Genomic DNA, 23,592 nt, shown 5'->3' with positions numbered 1-23,592 from the left:
AAAATGGAGGATGCCATTGAAATCTGTCACCAAAGTTCTTTGCTGAACATTTTTCACAGCAGCCACGTCTGTGAGCAGAATTCAAGTCTTATATTCAAAGACGCATTTGGTTGCCAACTTGTGAGGGGGTTTAACTGTTTGCAGCACAAATACTCCATGAGCAGAGCATTTTATCCACAGTAGCATAACAAATATGATATCAGTTTGACAAAAGTGGGCTGTAGACTAAACTCCATAGAATGCTAGTTAATATGATAAAGGAATGGGTTTTATCTATGCAGCCAATTCAGGTGAAAGTATTCTTTTAGAGGTAATTTTAAAGCGATGGTTCTGTGTATCATAACGTCTTTCAATAACGTTTTTAATGTGATGCAGTCAGGAAGACCCATAATGAGTGGCCCATCTCCTCTGTCATTTAGTGAATTCAAGTATTATTTATTTTCGGAAAAAAAGCACGAAAACCAATTAAAACAGACAAAGGCACTAACATACCAACATAAGTGCTGGTCATTACCAACATAAATCAGGACACGTTATGCTTCTTCGCAAATCCAAAATTCTTCTTTCAGTGTTATGGACAGTAGAAACGGCAGATCACATATATTAGAAATATTATACATGTTTAATGTTTTAAATTGGAACATCAATGACTTACTTCTCTCACAATGTTAACTACAGATGGGGTGCACAAAAAGAGAGAATTAGAGGGCATATAATGTGAAAATGTCAAAGTAGACAAAGGGACATATTTTATATTAGAAGGTTGAAATGATGAGAGATTCATTGAAGACAATGATGTTGCTCAGGGCCGTTAATGGCTAGGCCAGCTTGGAAGTTACGCTCCAACATCCCAATATTGGTTGTTCTATTTCTCCCTTCTTACTTTATAATATTTCACCCTCAGTGCGTGAATGTTCAAATTGCATTACAGCCCTCCTGCCTTGGGTTAAAACGGTTATTATAGGCCTTCGATGACATTGCAGGCTCTCAGCCGGGGCTCAGGCCTGTAACACAGAATTGGAGCCTTTCACAACCATCATAACAGTTGTCAGCAGGATATAATGCGATAGTAATACTTATCGTTGACTTCCTTCAGCGTCTAGTGAATAGACCTTTCAAGCCTCAAAGTTAGGGCTCGATGCATAAATGTATCATGAAGTTCATTTCTGATACCAAAAGCCTTCCATTTCATCACTGTAAGACAATAAATGAACCAGTGAACTTACAGGATGTAGCAGATGACACCTATACTCCACATGTCTGTTGCATATCCAATTGGTTCATAGTTTATGACCTCAGGTGCCACAAATTCGGGAGTTCCAAAGAGGACTTTCAATGATGATGTGTTTTCTGTAGTAGAAAGAAGTCAAGACATTGCCAAGTTTGTTCTGATATAATTGAGATTTTAATTTGTTTGCAATAACTTTTTGTTTAATTTTCAAGTGCTGAACACACAGTTACCATTGCATGGATAATAGCAAAGTTATAATATACAAAATAATATTTCAAAGCTATCTGTATATTGGTCGGTGTCATTCAACAGGGATCTGGTAACAGCTGCATAGTGGTACATTAGCTATAGGAATACCTCAATGGACATTTACAAATTCTGACTAGTCTGTTATACCCCCATATGTGAAGTTTATATTAAAGAGTCAATACTAGGACAGTCACAGCAGGGGGTATCCACCTCCCATACTCCCTCCATTCCAGCTCCTTTCTTCCCCAGATCCTCCAACATGAACCTCTCATCGGGTTGAAACCATTTTTGCCGGCAGCTCAAAAATGTGTGTTTTACTATGAGTGCAAGCAGTCTCAATTTCTCAGTACATTGTGAAATCTAAATATCACCAGATATACATAAGATTCTCAATAATGTGCACTTATTCGAACCATGGCAAAAACTATACAATTGACAAAGTATTTATGCACAGTAGCAAAATTATGAGGTACTCTTTTTAAAGGCAGGGGAGAAAATTTGTGGAGCTTGTCTTTACCAAACTGGAAAGGAGTCTATTTAAGAATCCATGTATATGGATTTTACTTGTATGCAAATAGTAGTACACTCAGCGTAATAAAGAATTTCTACAGAACAATGTAATGATTGAAGTTACACTGTATGACATCCAACATCTCAATTTACAATGATGTACATTAATTCTACCTCAAAGGCTTTTTGCCTGCAAATCTGATTTTCTGCAAAATTATCATTCCTACTATTGATGTCTGATTGCATTTCACACATTTTACTGTAAATACACATACTCAGGACATCCAACATTTTCGCTTCATAATCCTGAAGCTTCTTGCCCTAGATCAGCGGTGTAAAATGGGTCACGTCATACACCCTTAAATTAATTTCCATGGATGTACAAAGTTTTCAGTGTTTACATTTCACCGAGAAAACGCTACTGGACATTTTCACACAAACATTTAGCACATGACATTTTTCCACACAAGTAGTTTTTATCTACTATAATTCAATTAATTTCCCACTAACATTTTTCTGGCTCTTTTATTCTTATGAACAGGAAACGCTTATCAGTATATTTAGCCTCTTGCAATTCCTCTGTGCGAGAAAGGGTGTTGACTGGGAGTTGCAGCCACCATCTTAGATGTAGGTCAGCAAAACAGTTTGAAGTTGCTCAACATTACTTTAGCAACAGGCATGGAGAGAACCTCTTCCCTTCTGAATACAGGCCCTAATGACCCTGGTAACTACCAGCTAATCATGCTATTACCAGTGTGTAGCAAAATATTTGACAAAGATGTGGCCAGCCAACTCCAAATTTCTAGGAGACTCCAATATTCTTGACCAGTGTCAACTGAACTTTTGCAATAGTCAGGGACTGAATCCAATTTTCTCTTTGGAAGAGAACTGCTTGGTTCAGGACAAAGGAAATTAACAAGTCATGATCTTATTAGATCTATTGACTAATTTTAATGCAGCATACCAAGATATTCTGGTCTGCTCCTTGGTCAAAAGTGGGATAGAGGGAATGGTCCTCACCTGGTTCAAATCTTTTTTGATTAATCACATCCAACTTGTCTCTACCCATGTTTACCTCAGAAAAGGATGTCATTCATTGTGAAGTCCCCAGTGGTTCTTAGCCCACAGCCAAGGTGAGGGGTATTTCAACTGACTAAAACTCATCCTTAAAAGCAGGAATCAACACAACTGTTTCTTCATGTTTTCGTGCTGCTAAATTTAATGCAGATGCTCCCCTTTCTAACTGCGGACAAATATCCCACAAATATCCTACCTTAGGGTATTCCCTTGTTCCTTCTCAGCTGGATTACTAAAACAGACAGTACTTGGGACTTCATAGAAACATACATTGCGAACTGCACCATAGTCAGAAATCACCCAGGAGGATTGCAAGCAAATTGAGAAAATCAGATTATATACCAAATTCCCATTCGGGCCTTCACTGGCTACCATCTGGACCATTTCCATAGCCCATGAGATCTTCAATGTATAAGCTGATCCTTCAGGTCATCACACCATCCTTTGGACAATATGCCCCAAGTGAACCTGTCACCTCAATGTGAACTTTCTTTCTGTTAGCTCATACTCCAATGTAGAAACTCTGTCCCCCAGTTTATAAAGTTACAATACAACCCTGTAGCCTTCAGACGAACACTGACATTTTAACATTACAATTTTGTTAACTTGTTCTTTCGTTGTTGTTTTGCTATCAGTTGTTAAGTCAAACCACCCAGGTGGTGTTAAAGCAGTTTGAAAATAATAATATTAATAATAATAATAATAATAATAATAATAATAATAATAATAACATAACAACAAAATTTTAATTTAGCTGAAATTTTTATTTCCCAAAATTAAAAAAAGTGATGAAGTTAGCAAAGTTCATTAAAGAATATGTAAGTTTGAACAAGCACCTAACAATTGATAAGAACACAGATGCAGAAAATTGAATAATGATGAGCAAAGCTCTCATTCTAAACCCATGTCTATCGTAGGTAGATCAGAATCCAATCACAAGTCTTCACCCCTGATGTGTCCAAATATGTCACCATGGGTTTACAGTGTAACTATGGTTCTGTCCTATCACCTTTACACTTTGTAGCACCTTAGCAGGAGGACTTTCGGTAACTCACAACACAAATACCACCCAGCACTTCTAGCAGATAAATGGCATGTAAAATGCGTGAATGTAGATCTCATGGATAAAGACCATCCAAAGATGATGCCTTTCATTTTACCTTTATCGATTGCCCAAAAATTCATTCGTAGTTACTGGTGCAGGCAACAACATGCCCAGAAGAAAATTTGCTTCACTTACAAGCAGCACCTCTGCCCCAACTCTACAATCAGTCAAGGAGTTGTTAGGAAGGCCTTGACTGCCCATTTTTCCATCTGTTATTTACCCAATAGGCTGGAGGACCTGGCGGGTGCTGGTGCCTTTGCAATTCAGGTAATTCGGGTAATTCAGCAGGCATAGGGGGATTCTGGAGCGAGAGAATATAAAGAGGGGAGCATGCAGTTTTGTACATTCTTGCAAGGACAGCTTTGAGTTCTGAGTCGGGCCCTTTTTTTAGGCCCAACATTTTAGCCCTAATCTTTAATTTTTTCCTTTGTATAGGTGATAAATGATCTATTCACTACCTCAAAACTATCGAGCAAATCTATTCCTGAAAGATAATATCTAAATCCTGAAAAAGGGACTTCATTATCAAAATCTGAGTAGCACACCTCAATTTTCCAAGGCATCAAAACCTTCAGTCTTCACAAGTTTAAACTGACTCAAAATACAACAGCCAGTATGATTGTGATTGTCAAGTGTTGTTCTCATATCTCTTCCAGACTCCGTAGATTCTATTGGTCAAATCTAATCCTAGAGCCATTCTAAATACCTTTGGCCAACACACAGGGTCATTCATTCTGAAAAACTAAATACCACAAAAGCAAACTAGTGTGGATCGACCTTAAACTTCCTACACTATTCTATAAATTTGCACACCTGCACAAACAATGTGGAATATCTATGCGAGCATAATCCTACTTCATAAATGACAGTTTTAAGTTTGTGTAAAATCTTCAGATAACATTATTACAAAACACTCACAATGCAGTTACCCTATTCTAAAAGAAGAGTGGCAGCCAAGATGGCATCTTTAACAATACAAGGGGGGTTTAATATTTTGGGGGCTAAGGTACAATGAGCAGGCACATTTAAGTTAAAACTTCAGAAAAGTTCCCAGTAACGCTGGAGGAAAAATAGGACTCCAATGATCTAATTCTATTAAAATCTTACTGTGTAAGACATAAACAGCTTGTCAATTCAGATATTGCCAACTACTATACCAGCACTATCAATGAAGTGGCCATCAGAATCAGAATGCATTTCAAGACACTCAAAGACCACTTTGACCTCTTCTTGGACCATCCTGTCCTATATTTCACATTCCCGAGGAATGCCATTAACCTCTTCTTCAGTTAAAAAAACTACAACAACTCTTACAACTCATCGACAATGCCAAGCCTCCTTCTCCTCTCACATTTATCCCTCATCACTGCATCCTACAAATGTAATTTTTCAAACCCCTATCTCTAACATACCACATTCGCATGTTTCCTAAAACCACATCTTATAAAGATGAAGTCTTCCCTTTGCCATCATCGAAGTCCCCTCTGAAGAAGCTCTACCACCCCCAAATCCCAATTGTCAGTGCCTGCCTTCACTCAAGCCATATTCACATAAGCTCTCAAAACAGGCCAGACCAGCACACTTCAGAAGAAGACCACACTAGACGCTGATGTCCTTGCTAGTTGGCCACCTATCATTCACCTGCTCTTCACCTGTAAGACCATGAAAAAGCTGCCTGAGCATAACTTAAATATTACGTCCATGCCAACTATGCCCTCTGTGATTACAAATCAGGCTTTACACCAGGTTGCACCCTGGACACAACTGGAATACAAATAAGACACTTCACCCTTCTGATTGTAGAGAAAAATTACCCTGACTCTCTATATTCCTGGACCTTTCTGCCACGTATCTCACTTTCATCTACATCCTGAGTCTTGGATGGGATTCCCTGATAATGTCCTTCACCAGTTCTTTTGCTAACTGTCCAACAAACACCAGGCCATTCATATGGGTACCTCCAGGTCATGAAAAAATCCTTATCACCTGCTGAGTCACCAAGCATTCTTTTCCTCTCTTCATCATCTTCAGCCTCTAAAAGGAGATCCTTGGGACTCTATTCGCCAATTACAGCATCAAAATTTACCAATATGACAACAACATTTTACTTGAAAGCATTTTTCTCCGCTCCAGACATTCAGTGCTTTAAAACACTGCTTGCACCTCGTCCAAAGTTAGATGGTCAAGCACAAACCTAAAGGTCCCCCCTCCAAAGGAAAACACCTACTATTCATAAAGAAGAACCAACAACAACTAATCCAAGCCTAGCTCAACAAAATGAAATTTGATAGATTTGAACACCCACCCCTTTTTATCCAATACCAAGTCAATTGGATGCATTTTGGACACATAACTCAAACTTAAGCAACAATCACCAAGAAAAACTAGATTGACTGGCACCAGATCTCTCTACTATTGAAACTGAAGCCACCTCAGATGGTGGAAATGCCCTGCTTTACAGTCACCCAGACTCCACACTGACCACCCTTTAAAAACCATCCAGTGTAGAGAAAACACAAACATCAACAATAGGGATTCCAAAAGGTGTCCTTTGTTTGACGAAGTCTGCTTAGGCTTGGAAACCAATTGAGACATTTTTCACTGGATGGCTCCTTAAAGCCCATCCTATACTTCACAGCACAACTCAATATGAATAATACCGTTACCAAATCTTAGTACCACATCCCATGACCATTTGACCTACTTAAAAGTCTGAACATGTTGAAATTGGGGACTTAGGGCCAGATGTACGAAAGGAAATTGCATTTCTTAACAGACCAAATCGCAATTTAGGTCCGTTAAGAAATGCAAAACTGTGTTTCCACATTTACAAAGGCCTAAACGTGGTTGCAAAATGTGATTTCTACCCAATAGAAATAACATTTTGCAATTCCCTAAGTAGGAAATTGCAAACAAGGATTTCCTATTTGAGATTTCCTAAGCACATGTACAAAACATTTCCTAAATGAAAAATGGGCATTTAGCAAATGCTATTACCATCAACTCCAAGTTAATGGTAGCCATGTGCCATTTTAAAATATGCACCCAAAATGCATTTTTTAAAGTGCCATGTAGCACATGCATGGCCCTAGGGCATTTGTGTGCTTCATATGTGCCCAAAGGCATCTTTGGTTTTGCATCTGTGAAATGCAAAACCATTTGTACCTATTTAGGCCCATAGGAATGAATGATGTAGCTTTTTCTGAATAGCGGTTTCCTAATAGCGATTTCTATTCTGGAGGAATCGTTGTTAGGAAATTTCTATTTTTGTACATTCCATTTTGTATTTCCTAAATAGCGATTTCTTAGGATTTGCTATTTAGGAAATGCAAAAACAGAATTTCCTACATCTGGCCCTCAGAGTCTGCAAGAGTTCCTTATAAGGGTGTCACTAAAAATAAGCAACTGGTGGGGCAATCAACTTCAAAATATAACAGTAGCAAAAAACAGGGTGTTCAAGGAACAGTTTGAGACACCAATAGAGAAAAGATAAACAATTTAGCCAACATTGGATTTGTGGTGAACTGCGTCTCTCATCTGACCTAAAGTGTTTATTTGTCTGAAGAGGGTACTACACCCTTCTCTTTGCGAATACTTGAGTTCTGTAGGGCAGTTTGGCAGTGGCCGAAGGGCTGGCCAGATAGGTGAGCACGTAGGCCAATTTTTTGTCTGCTTGTGGTCTGTTTTATGGTCTGGTGGGCCACTTTTTTATTGCTGATTTCCCTGATATCACAACAAACATTATCTGTAGCAAGCACCCAGGCATGCAGTGCCTATACCTCACAAAATACGTGCAGTGTGTGTCTTTACAAGTTCTCAATTGCCGCCATTTGTAAATGTGGGTCGCATTTTTACCTATCCGATTCGTTAATGGGGGCAACATTTATTTTAGTGCCAGGCATAGTTTATGTCCCAGTCCGACTGTGTTTGCCATTTGATACACATCGTGTGCGATGTTGAAATGTTTGCATGGCTGCTTAATTCTCATTTGGAGATCTTTTTCTGTTGCCTGCCAAGTTGGCTGTATCCGAAATGATTGAAGTTGCCGAGAAAAAGAACAAAACATTTTAATGAACTTTCATTGTACATGAGAGCGCCTCCACTCAAACCTGTGAATCATCAGTTGTCATCCAATGTTGTTGATGTTATTGCATGTTTTGATTCTCTCCCAAGATTCATAAACAGAATAGACAGAGACTGAAATATATGTAGACCCTTTCCTTTAAACCGGAAAAACGTGCTAAAGACCATTCAGTATGGCTGCACCTAGAAATGCCAGCCAGCGTTCATGTCCATTGACTAGTCCCTCAATTTGTGTTGGCCCCTGAAAGCAAATTATCAAACTGGGTAACTCCATCAGGAGCGTTCGCCAATCATTTTCTTTAAACATTAAGGAAAGAATTATATAGAAAATATTTTTATTGTATACCCCTATATACTTTAACACTTCTGCTGTCGTTGATGAATTGTTATAGCTATGATCAACAACCCAGGAGGACAAAGATAAACACTAGAAGATTTCATCAAAATCAGTTTACATTTTTTTAAAAATCAGATCTATTCAGTGCTTAATTCGTAAGAAAAGGTAAATGCCATGCTCCTTCTCAGGAGTTCACTGGAGCTTGTGTTACACACTGCCTTTGCCAGGCTGCCAATGATGGTACCAACACAACTACTAAACATCATACTCATAGAAGTGTGACAACACAGATTATTCTTGGACACCTAAAGCTAGAAGAATGGAATGGGTGGCAGGTAGTATTCATTTTAAATTTATGTTGAAATATTATTCACTGTTGTGCTCATCTCAAAATTAGACAGACAGTGCCACTTGGTGATGAACTGTCATTAGTGTCGTTGGTGCAAATTAAGTGTTAGTTCCTTGTACCAGAAACCATCAGCTCAAATTAAGCACCCTCTATATAAAATCTCCCATAGTCCATGAGTACTTGTAATACCTAAAAACACCAAATATAGAATACATTTATACAACTCTAATGAAAACTACATGTGTTCTCTAATGGGATTTAATTTAGCTCATGTCAAATTTTGGCCTTCTTTCCGTCTGGGAAAAAACCCACTGACGAAGGCCCTGGTCTATTTAGAGCTCAAATGAGCCAATATTTCTGTTTTATTTACATCAAATGAGCATGAAAGCATCACCAGGAGAGGTGACAAAGGAATCACTTGAGTCAGAAAGTCAGCTCTGTTCAGGTTTGGAACACACCAACCAAGGTGTAGTGAATCCTAGTTCGTTTTAATGGGGTAACAGGAGTTAGCTTAGCCTCTGGCTCGCAGACTCGTGCCCCCGTCACCTAGTGACTTTTAACCTACTTAGCTTGCTCTGTCTTAGCGCATTTAATTATTTATTTCTTCTCTTCTAAGATGGCTGCCTTGTTTATAGATAGGCCACTTGTTATGGGTAACATTATCAGTGTCACTGCACCAAGGCGTCAAGATCAAGCACCAAAGACAAACAAACAGTAGGTGTTCACACTTAGGGATTTTCCCTGTCTATACTTTTGAGGGATTGTTTATATTAATTGCCGTCCCAAGCATGTCTGTTATCTATTGTTTAGGGACAAACCTACGTCAGGGGTCCTTGTAGATCTGTATAAATACATCACACTTTAGACAGATAATCAGAGGGATTCCGACCAGAGGGCATCGCCACCATCGCTGATACCGATGCTGCAGTCGTCTTGATGCTGACCCAGTCTTCGTGTCCCTGCGGAGTCTGAGATAGAGACCTCATTCCAAGGTAACAAGGGTTGGGGGCTCCTCTCATGGACATGGCCTTGGCACATTAGGATTAACAAACCCAGCTCTCCTTTAGGTAGGAGGATAGGCCTTTCACATTAGGGTATTAGGGCATATTACATCTCATATCTTTTCTACGTATTGCAAGATGGTGGGGGTCTTTGTAATAATGACTCTCGTCTTCAAAATTCTGTTTCTTGCATTATTCATTATCCTAAATATTGCAGCCCATGCAACTTATTGCAAATTGCAGTTACGTTAAATACAAACTATTGAAACTCTACTGCATCTTTGTCATTGCCTGTGTTTGTGTCAGACATGATATATCTGTGAGAAAGGGGTAATCTCCGTTTAACCACAACACTCCCTGACATGTCTTATTCTCGAGTCCATGCGTAACGGCTGCCATAAATCACCTTTTACTATTGTGTTTCTGGTGAGGTGCTGCTAGTGAGCCGGTAAGGTTGGGACAACAGTTGCGACTTGTTGTAGGAAAGGCGTAGTCGCCTACAAACAAAAGTACTGTCATCCTTAAACCAGCAGTCTTGCTCAGAGCAAGAGTCCAAACTACGACAACGGTAGTTTGCCAATTATACTCTCCCAGCTAATAAACAAACATTTCTTGCAGCAGTACTCCACACTTCTGTCAAAAACTCAAATGGTGTACAAACAGTCCTACTAGTATCGTTTCCTTCCTTTGATCAATCATTAGGCTTCTGAACTGTGCAGATAAAGGCTTGAGCAGTATAAACTGCTCTTCTTCAGAGTTGTATGGCTCAAAGTAAATTTTAAATTATTGATCCTACTGTTTGCGGGTTACTTCATCATGAACTGCATCCTGCATACCGGTCTCTTTTCAAAGTGGTAAACATTTCTATTTGTGTCCATCACTTTCAATTTTATCACATTTGTATCTTTATTACATATCTCCTCTTGTCCACTGTCAAGGAAAAATCATTGTTCAGCGTTTGTTTTTTTTGTTGCTTAAAAACTTCCCGGATCCTGCCAAATGTAGAGGGGTTCTTCCAGAGTGAAATTTGAAAGTACTGTGATAATGCTCCCTAAAAGAATCATCATACAGTGTACAGGTCCTTCAGGCTCTTTGTTCTGTTTTATTACAGCAGGGTAATTTTGTGCAGCTTGTTGCTTCCCAAAGGTAACATTAGAGCACCGATTAAGATTAGTATGTTAGTGAAAACACATATTTTAACAGGTTTTCGATGACTGGTCAAAGTGTGTATGTTGGGATGGAAAAGTTCCTTGCATGGTGACATACATGTACCCCTGCCTTGAGTGCCCCAGCAGCAACGATGTCTGGATCCCTGGTGCTGGTTTTTGTTCTCATGGACATACACGGATCATGTGTGTGTGCCACAGCATATGCCAATCTCGTGGATTGCACTTCATTTGGACCAGGAGGAGCGCCCAAGCACTACCCTCATAGTAGAGAAAGGCTAATGCCTTTGCCAGGAGTTAAGCAGCACAAACACAGTGGTGGCAACATACTGTGTGGTGATCATCAGTAGAAGTGAACAGGCCTTTTTTAATTGTGTCACTAGAGTGAGGCCCACCGACACACTCATGTAAAGCTCTGCTGTTGTGTACTTAACTCACCCATGGCCTACATCAAGTTAGTAAGCAGTGCTGTGCAGTAAGTGTGTATTGTATGCATGTGCTGGGTCTATGTGTGCCTCTGAATGGGCAATACATGGAAGATTCTGAGTTCCATTTTAGGAGACGCAGGGCTGACTGGAGGAGGTAGTGGAGTCCCCTAGACATATTTGTGGATTATGGATTACTGCATTCCTATGAGCTGGGTGGGACACACCGCAGAGGAAGAAGAACCTGACTGTTCAGTAAACTTCAAAGGTAGATTTTTGTAGGTAGAGGTTACTGGAAAAGGGCCTGGGCACATCTCAAGAAGGAGATGGCGCTCATAAGAGAATCATAAAGAGTATAGCTGGGGCTGTGGGGTAACATTTTGGTACACATCACTGTGGTTGACATCCAGGTGTGACCCTCTAGTCATTCCCATGGCCTGTGCTGTGCGGCTATCAGATTGGGAGTCACTCCTGCTATGACAGACTGCTTCTGGAAGAAGGGTCGGGAAGAGGAGAGGGCACTTCAAAAGAAAGCAAATCCCAACATAGACTTCAAAGACTCAGACCCTAATTCACATTTGGTGCCAGGAAAATTACTATACGAAGGGAAGTGTGAGGACACCAAAAGGGTCAACTACCAAGCAGCCAGTGGGACTGTGTGAGGAGGAGATGCTCTGCATGTCTTCTGCCTTTGATTAGAAATGGGGGAGGAGGGGTGGAAGGCCTGCCAGTCTCCCATCTGGGTGAGGGGACATCACCTATGTAAAATCCAAGACCACCTGCCCCTGCAGCACCAGTGCCTGCTTGCTTGCCAAGACCAGTGTACCCCGTGTGAAAGAGGATATTAATGGAGAGCAGGAGGTAAAGTGGGGGATTCTAGTAAGTGGATTCCTGTAGCGAAGTGTGAGAAGAGGACCACCATGTCGATCAGGCCATTGTGCATGTACGGCGGGAACGTCTGCAACCCTCCATACCAGAGGGAGCGGCCATGAAGTTAACAGTTCTAATCTGGCCTTTGCCCGGAACACAACTTTTCTAAAAGAGTCGAAACGTTACTCCGGAGGTTCATCCTGTTATTGGGCCCTAACTCTATGTCACCTATAGTGTATGGGGAATAGTCACTACTGCTAGTGACAGAGAAGTGGGACTGCAGGACCTCCCTATTGAACAATACAGACCTGACCTCAAGGGGATGTGTGTATTGTTTGCGTATGCCATATTTCACTTTAAGCTTGTCTATAAATACTCCTTATGTCATAAAAGAAGGTTTTTGACTAGTCAACGCTGTATTGCTGCTATTGAACCTAGTTTGAGCTGTGAGCCTGTGTTCACCCCTCTGTATTGAGCTTCCTCCACCGTGAAGCCTTGGACTGCTCAACCAGCACTACCCTTGAGATTCAATTGCTGAAAGGGTACTTGGCCCAGTCCTCAGGATCCATAGTAGGTCAGAGCACGCATCATCAGGAATAAAAGGCCTCAACCCCCACGGTTGGGCCCAGTAACTCCTGCTTGTCCCATGGCCTTCTGAAAGGGGTTCTGACAGTTTGAGAATGACCAGCCTTTAAAATGTTAGATGTTTAGCCCTATCTTCTAGATGTCCTGTAAATTGATAGTGTACTTGTATGAAACCTTAGCTGGACAGCATCCATCTTCTGGTCCTTTTTCCCACAATTTTCCTGACAAGGAGAGCAACTTGTTGAATTGTGTGAATGCTTATTGGAGGAAAGTATTTTTTAAGTCTGGCTTAATAGCGCACCTGTCAGCCGAACTATTATTACCTTATGTTTAAAATATAGAGGTTTGTCCCTACTCAGATGAGTATTTATCTATGCCCTTATACAATTGGCTGTTTGGTGTATTAATTCAGACTACTATGTAATCATAGTATGCCAATGAACAGGGGACTATGGGCCAGAATGCGACTTGGTAACTTGTTTACCGACTCCCATTTTCCTTTTGCGATTTGGTATTAGGAATGGATGTGTTTAGGGGATCACTTCCTAATACCGAATTGCACTGGCATGTAGGAATGTTTTGCGATCATTCACGGTTGCAAAACATTCGCAGTTATCACCAATTTCAAGTTGGTGGTAAATGATTCGCAAACAGGCATGGGTCCCAAGGGACCCCCTTCTCCTCTATGAATGGAAACGAAAATATTTTTTACGAGCGTGGACTCACAGACCACTGCCTACTCTGGAAAAATGAAAAGAAAACTATTCATTTTTTGGTTTGAAATGCATCCCGTTTTCCTTTAAGGAAAACGTACTGCATAAAAAAAAATGCTCTATTTAAAAGCAGTTACAGACATTGTGGTCTGCTGCCCCCAGCAGGCCACCATCCCTCTGAGTGTGGCCATTCACAATGGGATCGTAAATTGTGACCTACCTCATGAATTTTGATGAGGTAGGTCTTTGCACCCAACTGGAAACATGTTCTGGTAAAAATCCATGTGGCTGACTATAGATAAGTGGCATTTAAAACTAGGTTTCTGATTTGACTTTCTTCTTGTATGGTACCTGACAGTGTTTTTCTGTTGTACAAGAATTAATGTTAGCAGAGAGTAACTGGGCCTAACTATCTTACGGCTTCACAATGACTACACCTGCTAAAAAAAGGGGATCAACAATGTACAGTAATGATCATAGAGTGCATTATGAAAATTAACAGTTTCTGTGAGGAGTTTGAAAAGACAGAATTATTTCCTTTGCTACATATTGATGGTTCAATCTCAGTTGTTGCCTGTTGAATTAAGCATTTTACAAGGTCACTGTCACACTCCTGAGATTAAATCTCAATGCATACATCACTTAATTCTTCAAACGTGACATTCAATGCTTATTTCAGTGATACAGTATTTGTTCGGTGCAACAACCACCATGTATTGTGGGCCAAAGTATTGTAACACATCCCATTGATGCATTTATAGGATGTGATTTGTTCCTTGATCCATGATCATTTCTGGCTGCATTTACTCGCAGAATGTCTTTACATGTTCTATATTTCGTTATATCATCTGATAATGAGTTCCATCCCTTACAATATTTGAGTTGGATTTATATTCATATTTATTTTAATATAACAAATTATATAGCACACCATAGTTTGCCTCCGGCATTAAACAGTAGTTACTGCTAGATAATTTAACAGTACTGGAAGATCAGCTTTGCAGTCATTTAAAGGTATGATCTGCAGATATCAGGTGCCAATGTTCAACTGACAGTTCCATCTTGCTGCCATAGACAGATGGAGAAGTATGAACATTTTACTTTCACATATGTTTTCTTTTTTAGAGTGGAATATATTATTATAAAATAACTCAAATGTATTTATCTTATCGACCCTAGAAGGATGAAAGGGCCACCATTTCTGGATCAAAACCTCTAATTTGGAAAGCAAATAAGACCTCAGAGTAGGCAGCAATGCGAGAGTAGTATCTTCCAAGAAATATAAATGAACGTTTCGGGGGGCACTCAATGGTGATTGAGAGCCATAACTTACTATACAGTGTCAATTGCCCAATAATAGCTACCTTTGTTTGACATCTGTAATTGGTCACTATTCAGTTTAGAATTAACCAAGCAGTTGGCTGCCACAAGATCTCCTAAAGACTACTTTCACACCAAGTAAATGTGTAATCAAATCACTCACTTCAATTCCTCAATTTACTCTATGAAAGTTAATGAATCCAGAGTAATTAATGTTCTGTTGTTTTCCAAGAAGGTGTTTTCAGAATCCACATCTATTTACTCCAACCAGCAGAACCCCAAGAACCAAAAGCCCACGCATGGAAAAAGGCAATGAATACAAGTCAACTAATACAAGTAAAAACACTGCCTATATCCCACCAAAACATGACTAAAAGCTCCTTATTGAACGTTGATATCACCACAAGATCTGCCAATATTCACTACAATGAAGCACACAGTTGGAACTCCAACGTGACTTACATTCTTGACCTTCTAGTACTGAAAACTATTGCATTTTCAGGGTACACAGACAACATAGAAGTAGAAACGCAGGCATCATCAAAAATAAATAACTGGAAAATGGTACAGCTACTTGGTCATTCTAGAAGTGATGCAAATCTCATCATCCAAGTCTATTTGTATCCTCATTATACATCATCTCTTTAAAACAACAATACATTTATTGACCTGCTGGCGGAATAGATCTATTTAAATTGCATGCTCTCCCAAAGACATATATTCCATTGAGACTTCAACCAGACAGTGAAAATAACAACCATAAACATGAAACCATGTGAATTTAAGCAGTTCATAAACTGCAACAACACAGCTCTGCTTCTAGCCAGGGAAATATCCAGAATCTAGTTTTTGACAATTCTGATCAAATAATACGTATGGCTTGCTTTTGCATAGAGTGGTCCAAGCACTTACTGCATCCATTTCATATCTAAATAGACACACTTCCACACATAAAGAAAACCTCACCACCAAGACTAGAGAGAACCTTGAAAAGGATAACTACCGCCTTTCTACAAGAACATCCATTCACAGAAACTGATCGGACTGTGCTTAGAAATCACTTTGAAACTAGATTCAGTAGTGCCACTACATAATAGGAAAGACATCACAATGCAAGACAACCATGGTTATCTGAACTGATACGACAGCTACAAGAATGGAAAACCCTCTAAAAAGTTTTAAAGTATCTGAAAATAGACTAAAATCCATGATCCAAATGTCAAGGGCCACCCACACTCAAGGTAAAAAACAATTAATAACCCAAACTCCACTCATTCACTATTTACATTTATAACCAAGCATTTCAACCATAGTCCTGAACAACTTAAACTGGCTTACACAGAGCTATGTTATAAATTCCTATGCCATTTTACAGACAAGATTAGAAAACCCAGAGAGAGAACTTTACTCTGAAATGTACTCCACCCAGCCTACTGTGAAAATTCCACTTAATCTAGCAGTAATTAACTGCCAACTCCACTTCTCACATTAGAAAACCATTAGATATTTTAAACTCAACAACTATTTCAAAGACATCCCCAAGCAAAAAACATTAAGGACAAATACCACTTCTTTCTGACTGCCTGGCTAAATCAAATAAATGCCTACCTAAGCCAGGGAGCTATTTTACGAAAACAAACCAAATAATTTGCATACTCAATAACCTGAATGTAGATATATTGAACGTGGCCAACCTTCGTCCAGTCTTTAACCTCCCTTTGCTTGGAAAAGCAATGTAACAAGGAGTATCAACCCAGATGACTTCTTTATAAGCGATGGAAAGGCTTTTTGTGAATCACCAATCTGTCTCTACGCCTGGTTTTGGCACTGAATTTGCAACATTTAGGGCCTCATTACGATGCTGGTGATCTTAAGACCGCCAGCCTTGCGATGGTGGTCGGACCACCGCAGACAGAGTGGTCCAACCGCCCCATTATGACCGTGGCATAGCTGCCGACACCGCCAGGCTGCAGCCAGCCTGCATTACAAGTCCCCATCCGCCAGCCTTTCCATGACGATAAATACCACCATGGAAAGGCTGGCAGAATGGAGGGTTCAGGGGGGTCCCATGCACAGTCACATTGTGCATTTCACTGCCTGAAATACGGGCAGTGAAATGCGCGATGGGTGCTGTCGCATCTGACGCACCACGACATTGCCGCCAGCTCAATTATGAGCCGGCGTCAATGTTGTGGTGAGTGTTCCGCTGGGCCAGTGGGCAAAAACACTGTTTTCGCACGCTGGCCCAGTGGAACACTACTAATATAGTGGGCATAGGACCTCCATTACTAGCAGTCTTTTGCCTGTATCGACTTCGGCGGTCCTGTGAAAGGACTCCGAAGTCATAATGAGGCCCAAAATGTCCTGAATAACATTCATCAGATTCTGGACAACAGTGACACTTGCTTAGGGTTCTTCATTAAATTATCTTCAGCATTTAACATTATCAGCCAGGAAGGTCTTGTTTCAATTCTGATACACTGCATAGGCCTTCAAAGCCATATTTTTAAAAGGATTCATTGAATTTCTTTCAGATGGAGCCTGATAATATATAGTAAATGCACATCATGCAAAATAAAACCTGCAGGGTTCTACAAGGATTATTTTTAACTCCAACACTAGTCAATATTAAAGGCTCAATAGTTAATCTGCAGTAATTTGCTAATAACAGCCAACTATCCTAAAAATGTCTACCACTCAACACATGATCATTTTAAGGAACTGCCTGACTCGCAAATTTGGAGGAAAGAACTTCCTTTACCTAAACACAGAAAAAACAACATTCATGCTACCACTTTTCCTATCCAGTGGTAAAAGTGGGTTATGAAGCTAACACTCTCCTGTAGATATCGAAATTCAGCACATCCACTGCAAGCAAATAATCCTTCTTAGGTGTGACAGCCACAGAGTGAAACTCTTTCCCATTGTCCTTGTGGAAGATACCCCATCTCTTGGCCTACAGGAGGCAACTTAAGATCTACATGCCCTGCAATTCTTAATCTGACTACTCCAACCACTCCAGCCCCATTGTCTTCAATATATATTCTGACTGTATAACATACCTGTATTTCAACAAGTTTGATCATCTGATATAATACAATCTTGTTTTTAGTTGTGAAATGTTACTCTCCCTCAACTGATATAACAATTGTAGCTCACGTGTTGTGTTGTACAACAAATGGTCTTGAATGTGTTAGAGAAATAGTAAATAAATTAATGAAGGAAAGTCTTGTTTTGGGTGGTAGAGTGGCATAACCCAACGACCATCCTCTGCATCTTCTCTTGAAACATGTTAATGAGGAGACTTGTGGTTAGTTCTTGCTTCAAATTCCCTTGCTTCACAAGGTGAAGTGGGCAGCCACTTTAGGTGTTTCCACTTTAGTGTTGCTATGTAATTGGTAGTACTAGTCATGATAAACCATTGTAATGGGTACTGATAACAATTAAAACCTGTAACTTGAATTTAGATGTCTGCATACTAAAATGCAATTAAAAAATTGACTGTGAGAAAAAAACTTCCATTATGAAAAAATATGGTTCTTATTTATGATCTCTACAACCCTTTGTTGCCTAATGCATGCTATTTAAAGCACTGAAATAAATAAAGCTGGGTGTGCTTAAAGTTACATTTTCTCTCTAGCAAATAGTTAATTTCATTCTCTTCCTCAGTGTGTTCTGGAGCACAATACAGAGATTAATAATGCTTCAGTCAGTGTCCCATTCCAAGAGCTTTGTTCTGACTTTTTTTTAAAAGCATTCCAAGGGAACAGAAGCACATTGTTCGAAGCATCTGCCAGAAGAAATTGTGAACATGTTTCATGCAATCATGATAAGAAAGATAACACTTAAGTGGATTTACCTTTGGAACACATGCACAATGAAGTCGTTTTTTCTTCTTCATTACTTATTTAGGTACTGATTTTACTCGTGAGTGATAGAAACCACAAACTGATAGTATAACCTACAAACTTCGGATTGAACCAAATTTGTATGAATGCGCAAAGCAATGTTAATCAAGAAGAAGGGCTTACTTGAGAATTAAAGTCTCTGGAATTCGACAAAGGAGCAGGGCTAATCTTGAAAAGGCTCTCATTTAAAATATTATGTTCTACTTGGTTTGATGGAATGTGTTTTCACAAAAACTGATTCTAAAATGGAACACTTTGTATCCTGCTGTAATACTTGCTTCCACCCTGATAAAATTAATAAGGGAGCTTCAATCAAATTGGTTGAAATTAAAAATATAATTTTCTTTCATTTGTGTCCAATTTTGCTTAACCGATGCTACTTCTTGGGAGGTTCTAAAAATGAACCAGGACATTCCATCTGTCTTGGCTACAGTGGGCTGATGTATTACTGCAAATCTCTCTTCATTAGCTTTTCCTGCATTTATGCTTAGCGGTGTCTTATTATGCATGAATTTCCTTTTAATACAATATACACAGAAAATCAATCACATAAAGGCAATTGTTGCCATTCTTCATGAAAAAGAAACCTTATTTCTATGTATCAAATTCACTAGACTGTGGTTTGGTAGTTGAATGGTAGGGGATTACTAAATGAGTGGTCAGTGATCACTGTTAAAGGAGGTTTCCGTTTGCAGACCTTCCCTTCAGTCTCCACCAATCTAGAAGAGAAGTGAAAGTGGACCTGGTATTCCGGAACTATGACTGCTAAGTGCTCTGTTTCAATTAAAATTAACAACAATAATAATAGCAATAAAAATAATTAATCATAACACTAAGTACTGATGTTAATAACAACAGCAATATTAATAATAATAACTAATAACAATAACTATAACAATAACAATAACAATAATAATATTATTTATTTCAGGGGTGCAAATATTTTCCTAGGAGTATGTGGCTGGCAGTGCTAAATGATAGTGTTGTCAAATACCAAGTTTAATTTGTCATGAGTCATGATTCTACCCCATGCCTTTTGCATCTGTCATCTGACACTCCTGGACTTGATTTCAAAACAATTCGAAGTGGCACTATTTCATTCAGTTGGTGGTAAACCATGGCAGTGTATAGTGCAAACAACTTTTACCACTGTATTATTATTTAAGTAAAATTCTGGAGGTGGTCGTGCGTGACAAGAATGTGCAAATTAGTGCAAATTAGTGCACGTATGTCAAAAATACTGCTACATTTCCAGCCAAACGCAGGACATGCCTTTAAAGTTCCCATGATAAGCAACCATTTACCAGTAGGGTGGTGATATAACTCTGCTCCATCTCTTCAAAAATTCCAGACACACTGTCAGTCCTAAACTGTGTCAGGTAATGTCTCCTAAATTAGCGAATGCAGTGCTTTTTCTTTTTTCCCCACGATACCGGGCTGTTTTTCATCCCTCCATCTCCCATTGTCACTGCTTTCTTACATTCCTTTTCTCCTTTGTCCCATTTTCTGCCTTTCTTCCTCATGCTCAGGGAGAAAGTCAAATGATGAAAAATAAATCCTGGTCCACAAAATGAGTTTGAGTGTCCACTACTTACAGTCAAAGACCCAAAGTAAGCAGGGCCTTCATTTCTGTATGTCCCTTAAGGACCTTCGGTCAAACTGAGTAAAAGGACCCTTTAAACGGTGTGACCTGGAAGATTTGACTGTGATCACACAATTTTATGGCGGGGCCGGGCTTCTTATACACGGGTTACTCGGTACAGGGTCAATTGGCTGCTTTTTTAGCACATCAAGGTTTCCAAAGTAAGGAATTCGTAACAATTGATAAAGTTCTTAATTGTATCTCGAGTTTAGCCTATCACATGCAGGAGTTTTATTGGAGAGTGCTTTGCCGGTTAGTTATTGTGTTTATCATGTAGTTATGGGCTTACAATGTGGTTATTGTACTCTGACAGACTTTTCTGTTTCACTAATTAGCTCAGATTATGTATCGCACGTTTTATTAATGCTTAGCTGAGATTTCTGAAATGTTTTGTTTCGTTCTTTTAAATGTCCTCGTACATTTTGCTCTACAAATATTGAAGCAAATTAGAATTAAATATTACATGGAGATGAAAAGCAGATTCCATTTAATGTCAAATGGATATGGTTGATTGTAATTTGCAGATGACTTGCTTTAATGTTCACAGTGCGCCCATAAACGCTCTCTGGGTTCTGATACTTTGAAAACGGCATAGTCGAAAGGGGTGTGCTCTCAAGCTCATTTCTAGAAAGTAATGTGTGTGAATACAAGAAGAGATGCAACATTAAATGTGTCCCTGTCAATAAAGTACTTTGATGTGGAAACATTCTTGTAATGACACAGATGGAACCTTAGCTTCAAACTTTGACAGGCCCATAATATTATCATTAAAGTCTAACACAACGCTCATAACAATCCATGGTTCATACTATTAAAATAAGTAAAACTTATATTACTTCATTTTATTTTTTCGGTGAAAACCATAACATTTCAACCATTACCTAATCTCCTGGCAAGGCCAAAATCAATTAATTTGATCTTCGTGCCAGTTTTGTTGACGCACATGATGTTTTCAGGTTTCAGGTCCAAATGGACAATGTTCTGCTTATGAATGTACTGAACTCCTTCTGAGATCTGCTTCATGTACTTGATGACTTCCCTCTCCGTTAGTTCAAAGTCTTCATCAATAATTCGTTCGAACAGCTCCCCTCCAGAAACACTAGAAACGATGCAAGGGGATGAAGTGAATTTTCATCAACAATATTGACATGTGAAATAGAAATCATACTTGCGATTAAAATAATTGATTCATGCTATTCACGGTTATTGTAAATACAATTTCGTTAAGCTACAGACTTCAGTTTTTTATTTTTTTACCCGAGCCCTCCCATTCGTCTTGCTTTGAAAACCTTTTTTTTATGATGAAATATACCTTAATGAATCACAGAGGTTAGAAATAATATAAGTCAGTGGTGATGTGCAGCTCCAGCTACTCTTCTTTCATTATGACTCAGGACACATTAGTTAGCAGTAAAGAAAAAATACTGGTCCACGTAGTAAACCATGGAGGAAGGCATCGGCCTGCCCATTCTCTTTCAATTACCTCAACTGTGTCAGATCACGTGAGCCTGAGAACACATGATTGGCTTGCCTAGCCCACCTGCCCACTGAGATTGTCCACTACCATTTCAGCAAAGGTTGGTGGAGCTCATGCAATACGACTGACTGTGTCAGACTTACTACTGCCCTGTGTGAGGCAAGCTCCTCTTGATTTGAGGTCAATAGACAGAGTAGTAGTGCCGCACCTCTCTTTGTCCTTCAGGTCGTCAGAACGTCCTAGCAGCCAAGTAAGTGCACAAAATGTAAGGGGGAGACATTGCTATATAATCTGTAGATAGGTTAAGTCTTCAGTAAAGAAATGTTCTGAATTTGCTTCTTTGGATTTCAAGCTAGTCCATCAGATGACTGCAAAGCATCAGAATGGATGAATGTATGACATGTGAGATTGGGGTGATTATGTCTGTGAAATGTGTGGCTCCTGTTCTGTCTCTTGCAACTTTGTGGAAATGGTTAGAGCGAATTCCTAGCACTTTCATACATGCCTGTTTTCTCTTTGATATGCCATATCTGCTCAAATCAAACTAAGAGCTACTTTTTGGTCTATCTTTCCCCTACAGCTAGCATAAATCCAGGCGTTGAATAATTAGCACGTAATCTCTGGCCTATTTCTAGCATTCTCTCTTCACAGTAATGATCTATTGTTGGATTCCAGTACATTAAGCTTGATTCCATTTTAGACTAGACCTTTCTAAGTGTCTCTTTTGGATCAACAGGTCTTCCTGAATTATTATGAAATATGGAGTTCTTGTTCTCCATTGTGGAACGCCCTCATCCGCCTAGGATTTCACCCTGACAGCTTCTTGTATCAATGGATATTACGTCCAGTCCTCAAATTCCCCCAGTTTAATGCCCTTATTTGTGCCATTGTTTAGGGGGCAGGCTTTATATTTAAGACCATATAGAAACAATTTCTTGAAAAGTACATAAAGGGAGCTGCAAATTATAAAAACATTACACAGCTCCTCTTGAGGTTTGCTTTTGTCTACAATCCCTGTTTTTTCTTCTATTTCCATTTTCAACATAAACTAGCCTATATTAATCTTTTACCCTCATTTGCAATATCACATTCTATATATGAAAGTATACATGAAGTAGGCTATGCGACAAAACGTGCATTTCTTTATTACTGTTTCATGCATAGTCTAGCTATGTTATGTAATTCTACAATGTACATCTTTCATAATTTTGATTTGAGCAGGACGTTTATTATCTGCACATTTATTTAGATCTTGTACTTATTTTTTTATTTGAAAAATATAACTATAAATGTTAAAAAACAATTGATACTTTGGTCCACTCTTCTAGATAAAGAACACCATTTTGACTTAAAAATCAACGAAATTCCAACATTTTTCGGAGAGTCAAAAAATTGAACAGGAAGTCTAAATTATTTTTTGCAATTGATTAGTTTTCTGCACAGTGTCAGTTGGTGAAATAATTTGGCACTGATATGAAGATGAGCTAACACCAATGTTCTCTCTTTTTTTGTTTATTTATTGTGAGAACTTCAAAATACACACA

At 39.2% G+C, this 23,592-nt stretch overlaps 1 protein-coding gene across 6 annotated transcripts in view; it reads right to left on the bottom strand.

Moving 5' to 3' along the window:
- The window catches only part of MYLK (myosin light chain kinase), a 1,681,938-nt gene that overhangs the window by 118,565 nt on the left and 1,539,781 nt on the right, over positions 1 to 23,592 (bottom strand). For all 6 annotated transcript variants that reach the window (XM_069224656.1, XM_069224654.1, XM_069224658.1 and 3 more), the window contains 2 exons: positions 21,453 to 21,670; positions 1,227 to 1,350 (listed from right to left, as the gene is read on the bottom strand). In XM_069224656.1, coding sequence (XP_069080757.1) covers positions 1,227 to 1,350; positions 21,453 to 21,670 — 342 coding nt within the window. The remainder of the gene's footprint in view (positions 1 to 1,226; positions 1,351 to 21,452; positions 21,671 to 23,592) is intronic.

The sequence above is a fragment of the Pleurodeles waltl genome, chromosome 3_1 (assembly GCF_031143425.1).
Source record: "Pleurodeles waltl isolate 20211129_DDA chromosome 3_1, aPleWal1.hap1.20221129, whole genome shotgun sequence".
NCBI lineage: Eukaryota > Metazoa > Chordata > Amphibia > Caudata > Salamandridae > Pleurodeles > Pleurodeles waltl.
The sequence above is the reverse complement of the archived record's forward strand: the minus strand, read 5'-3'. Positions and strand labels throughout refer to the sequence as shown.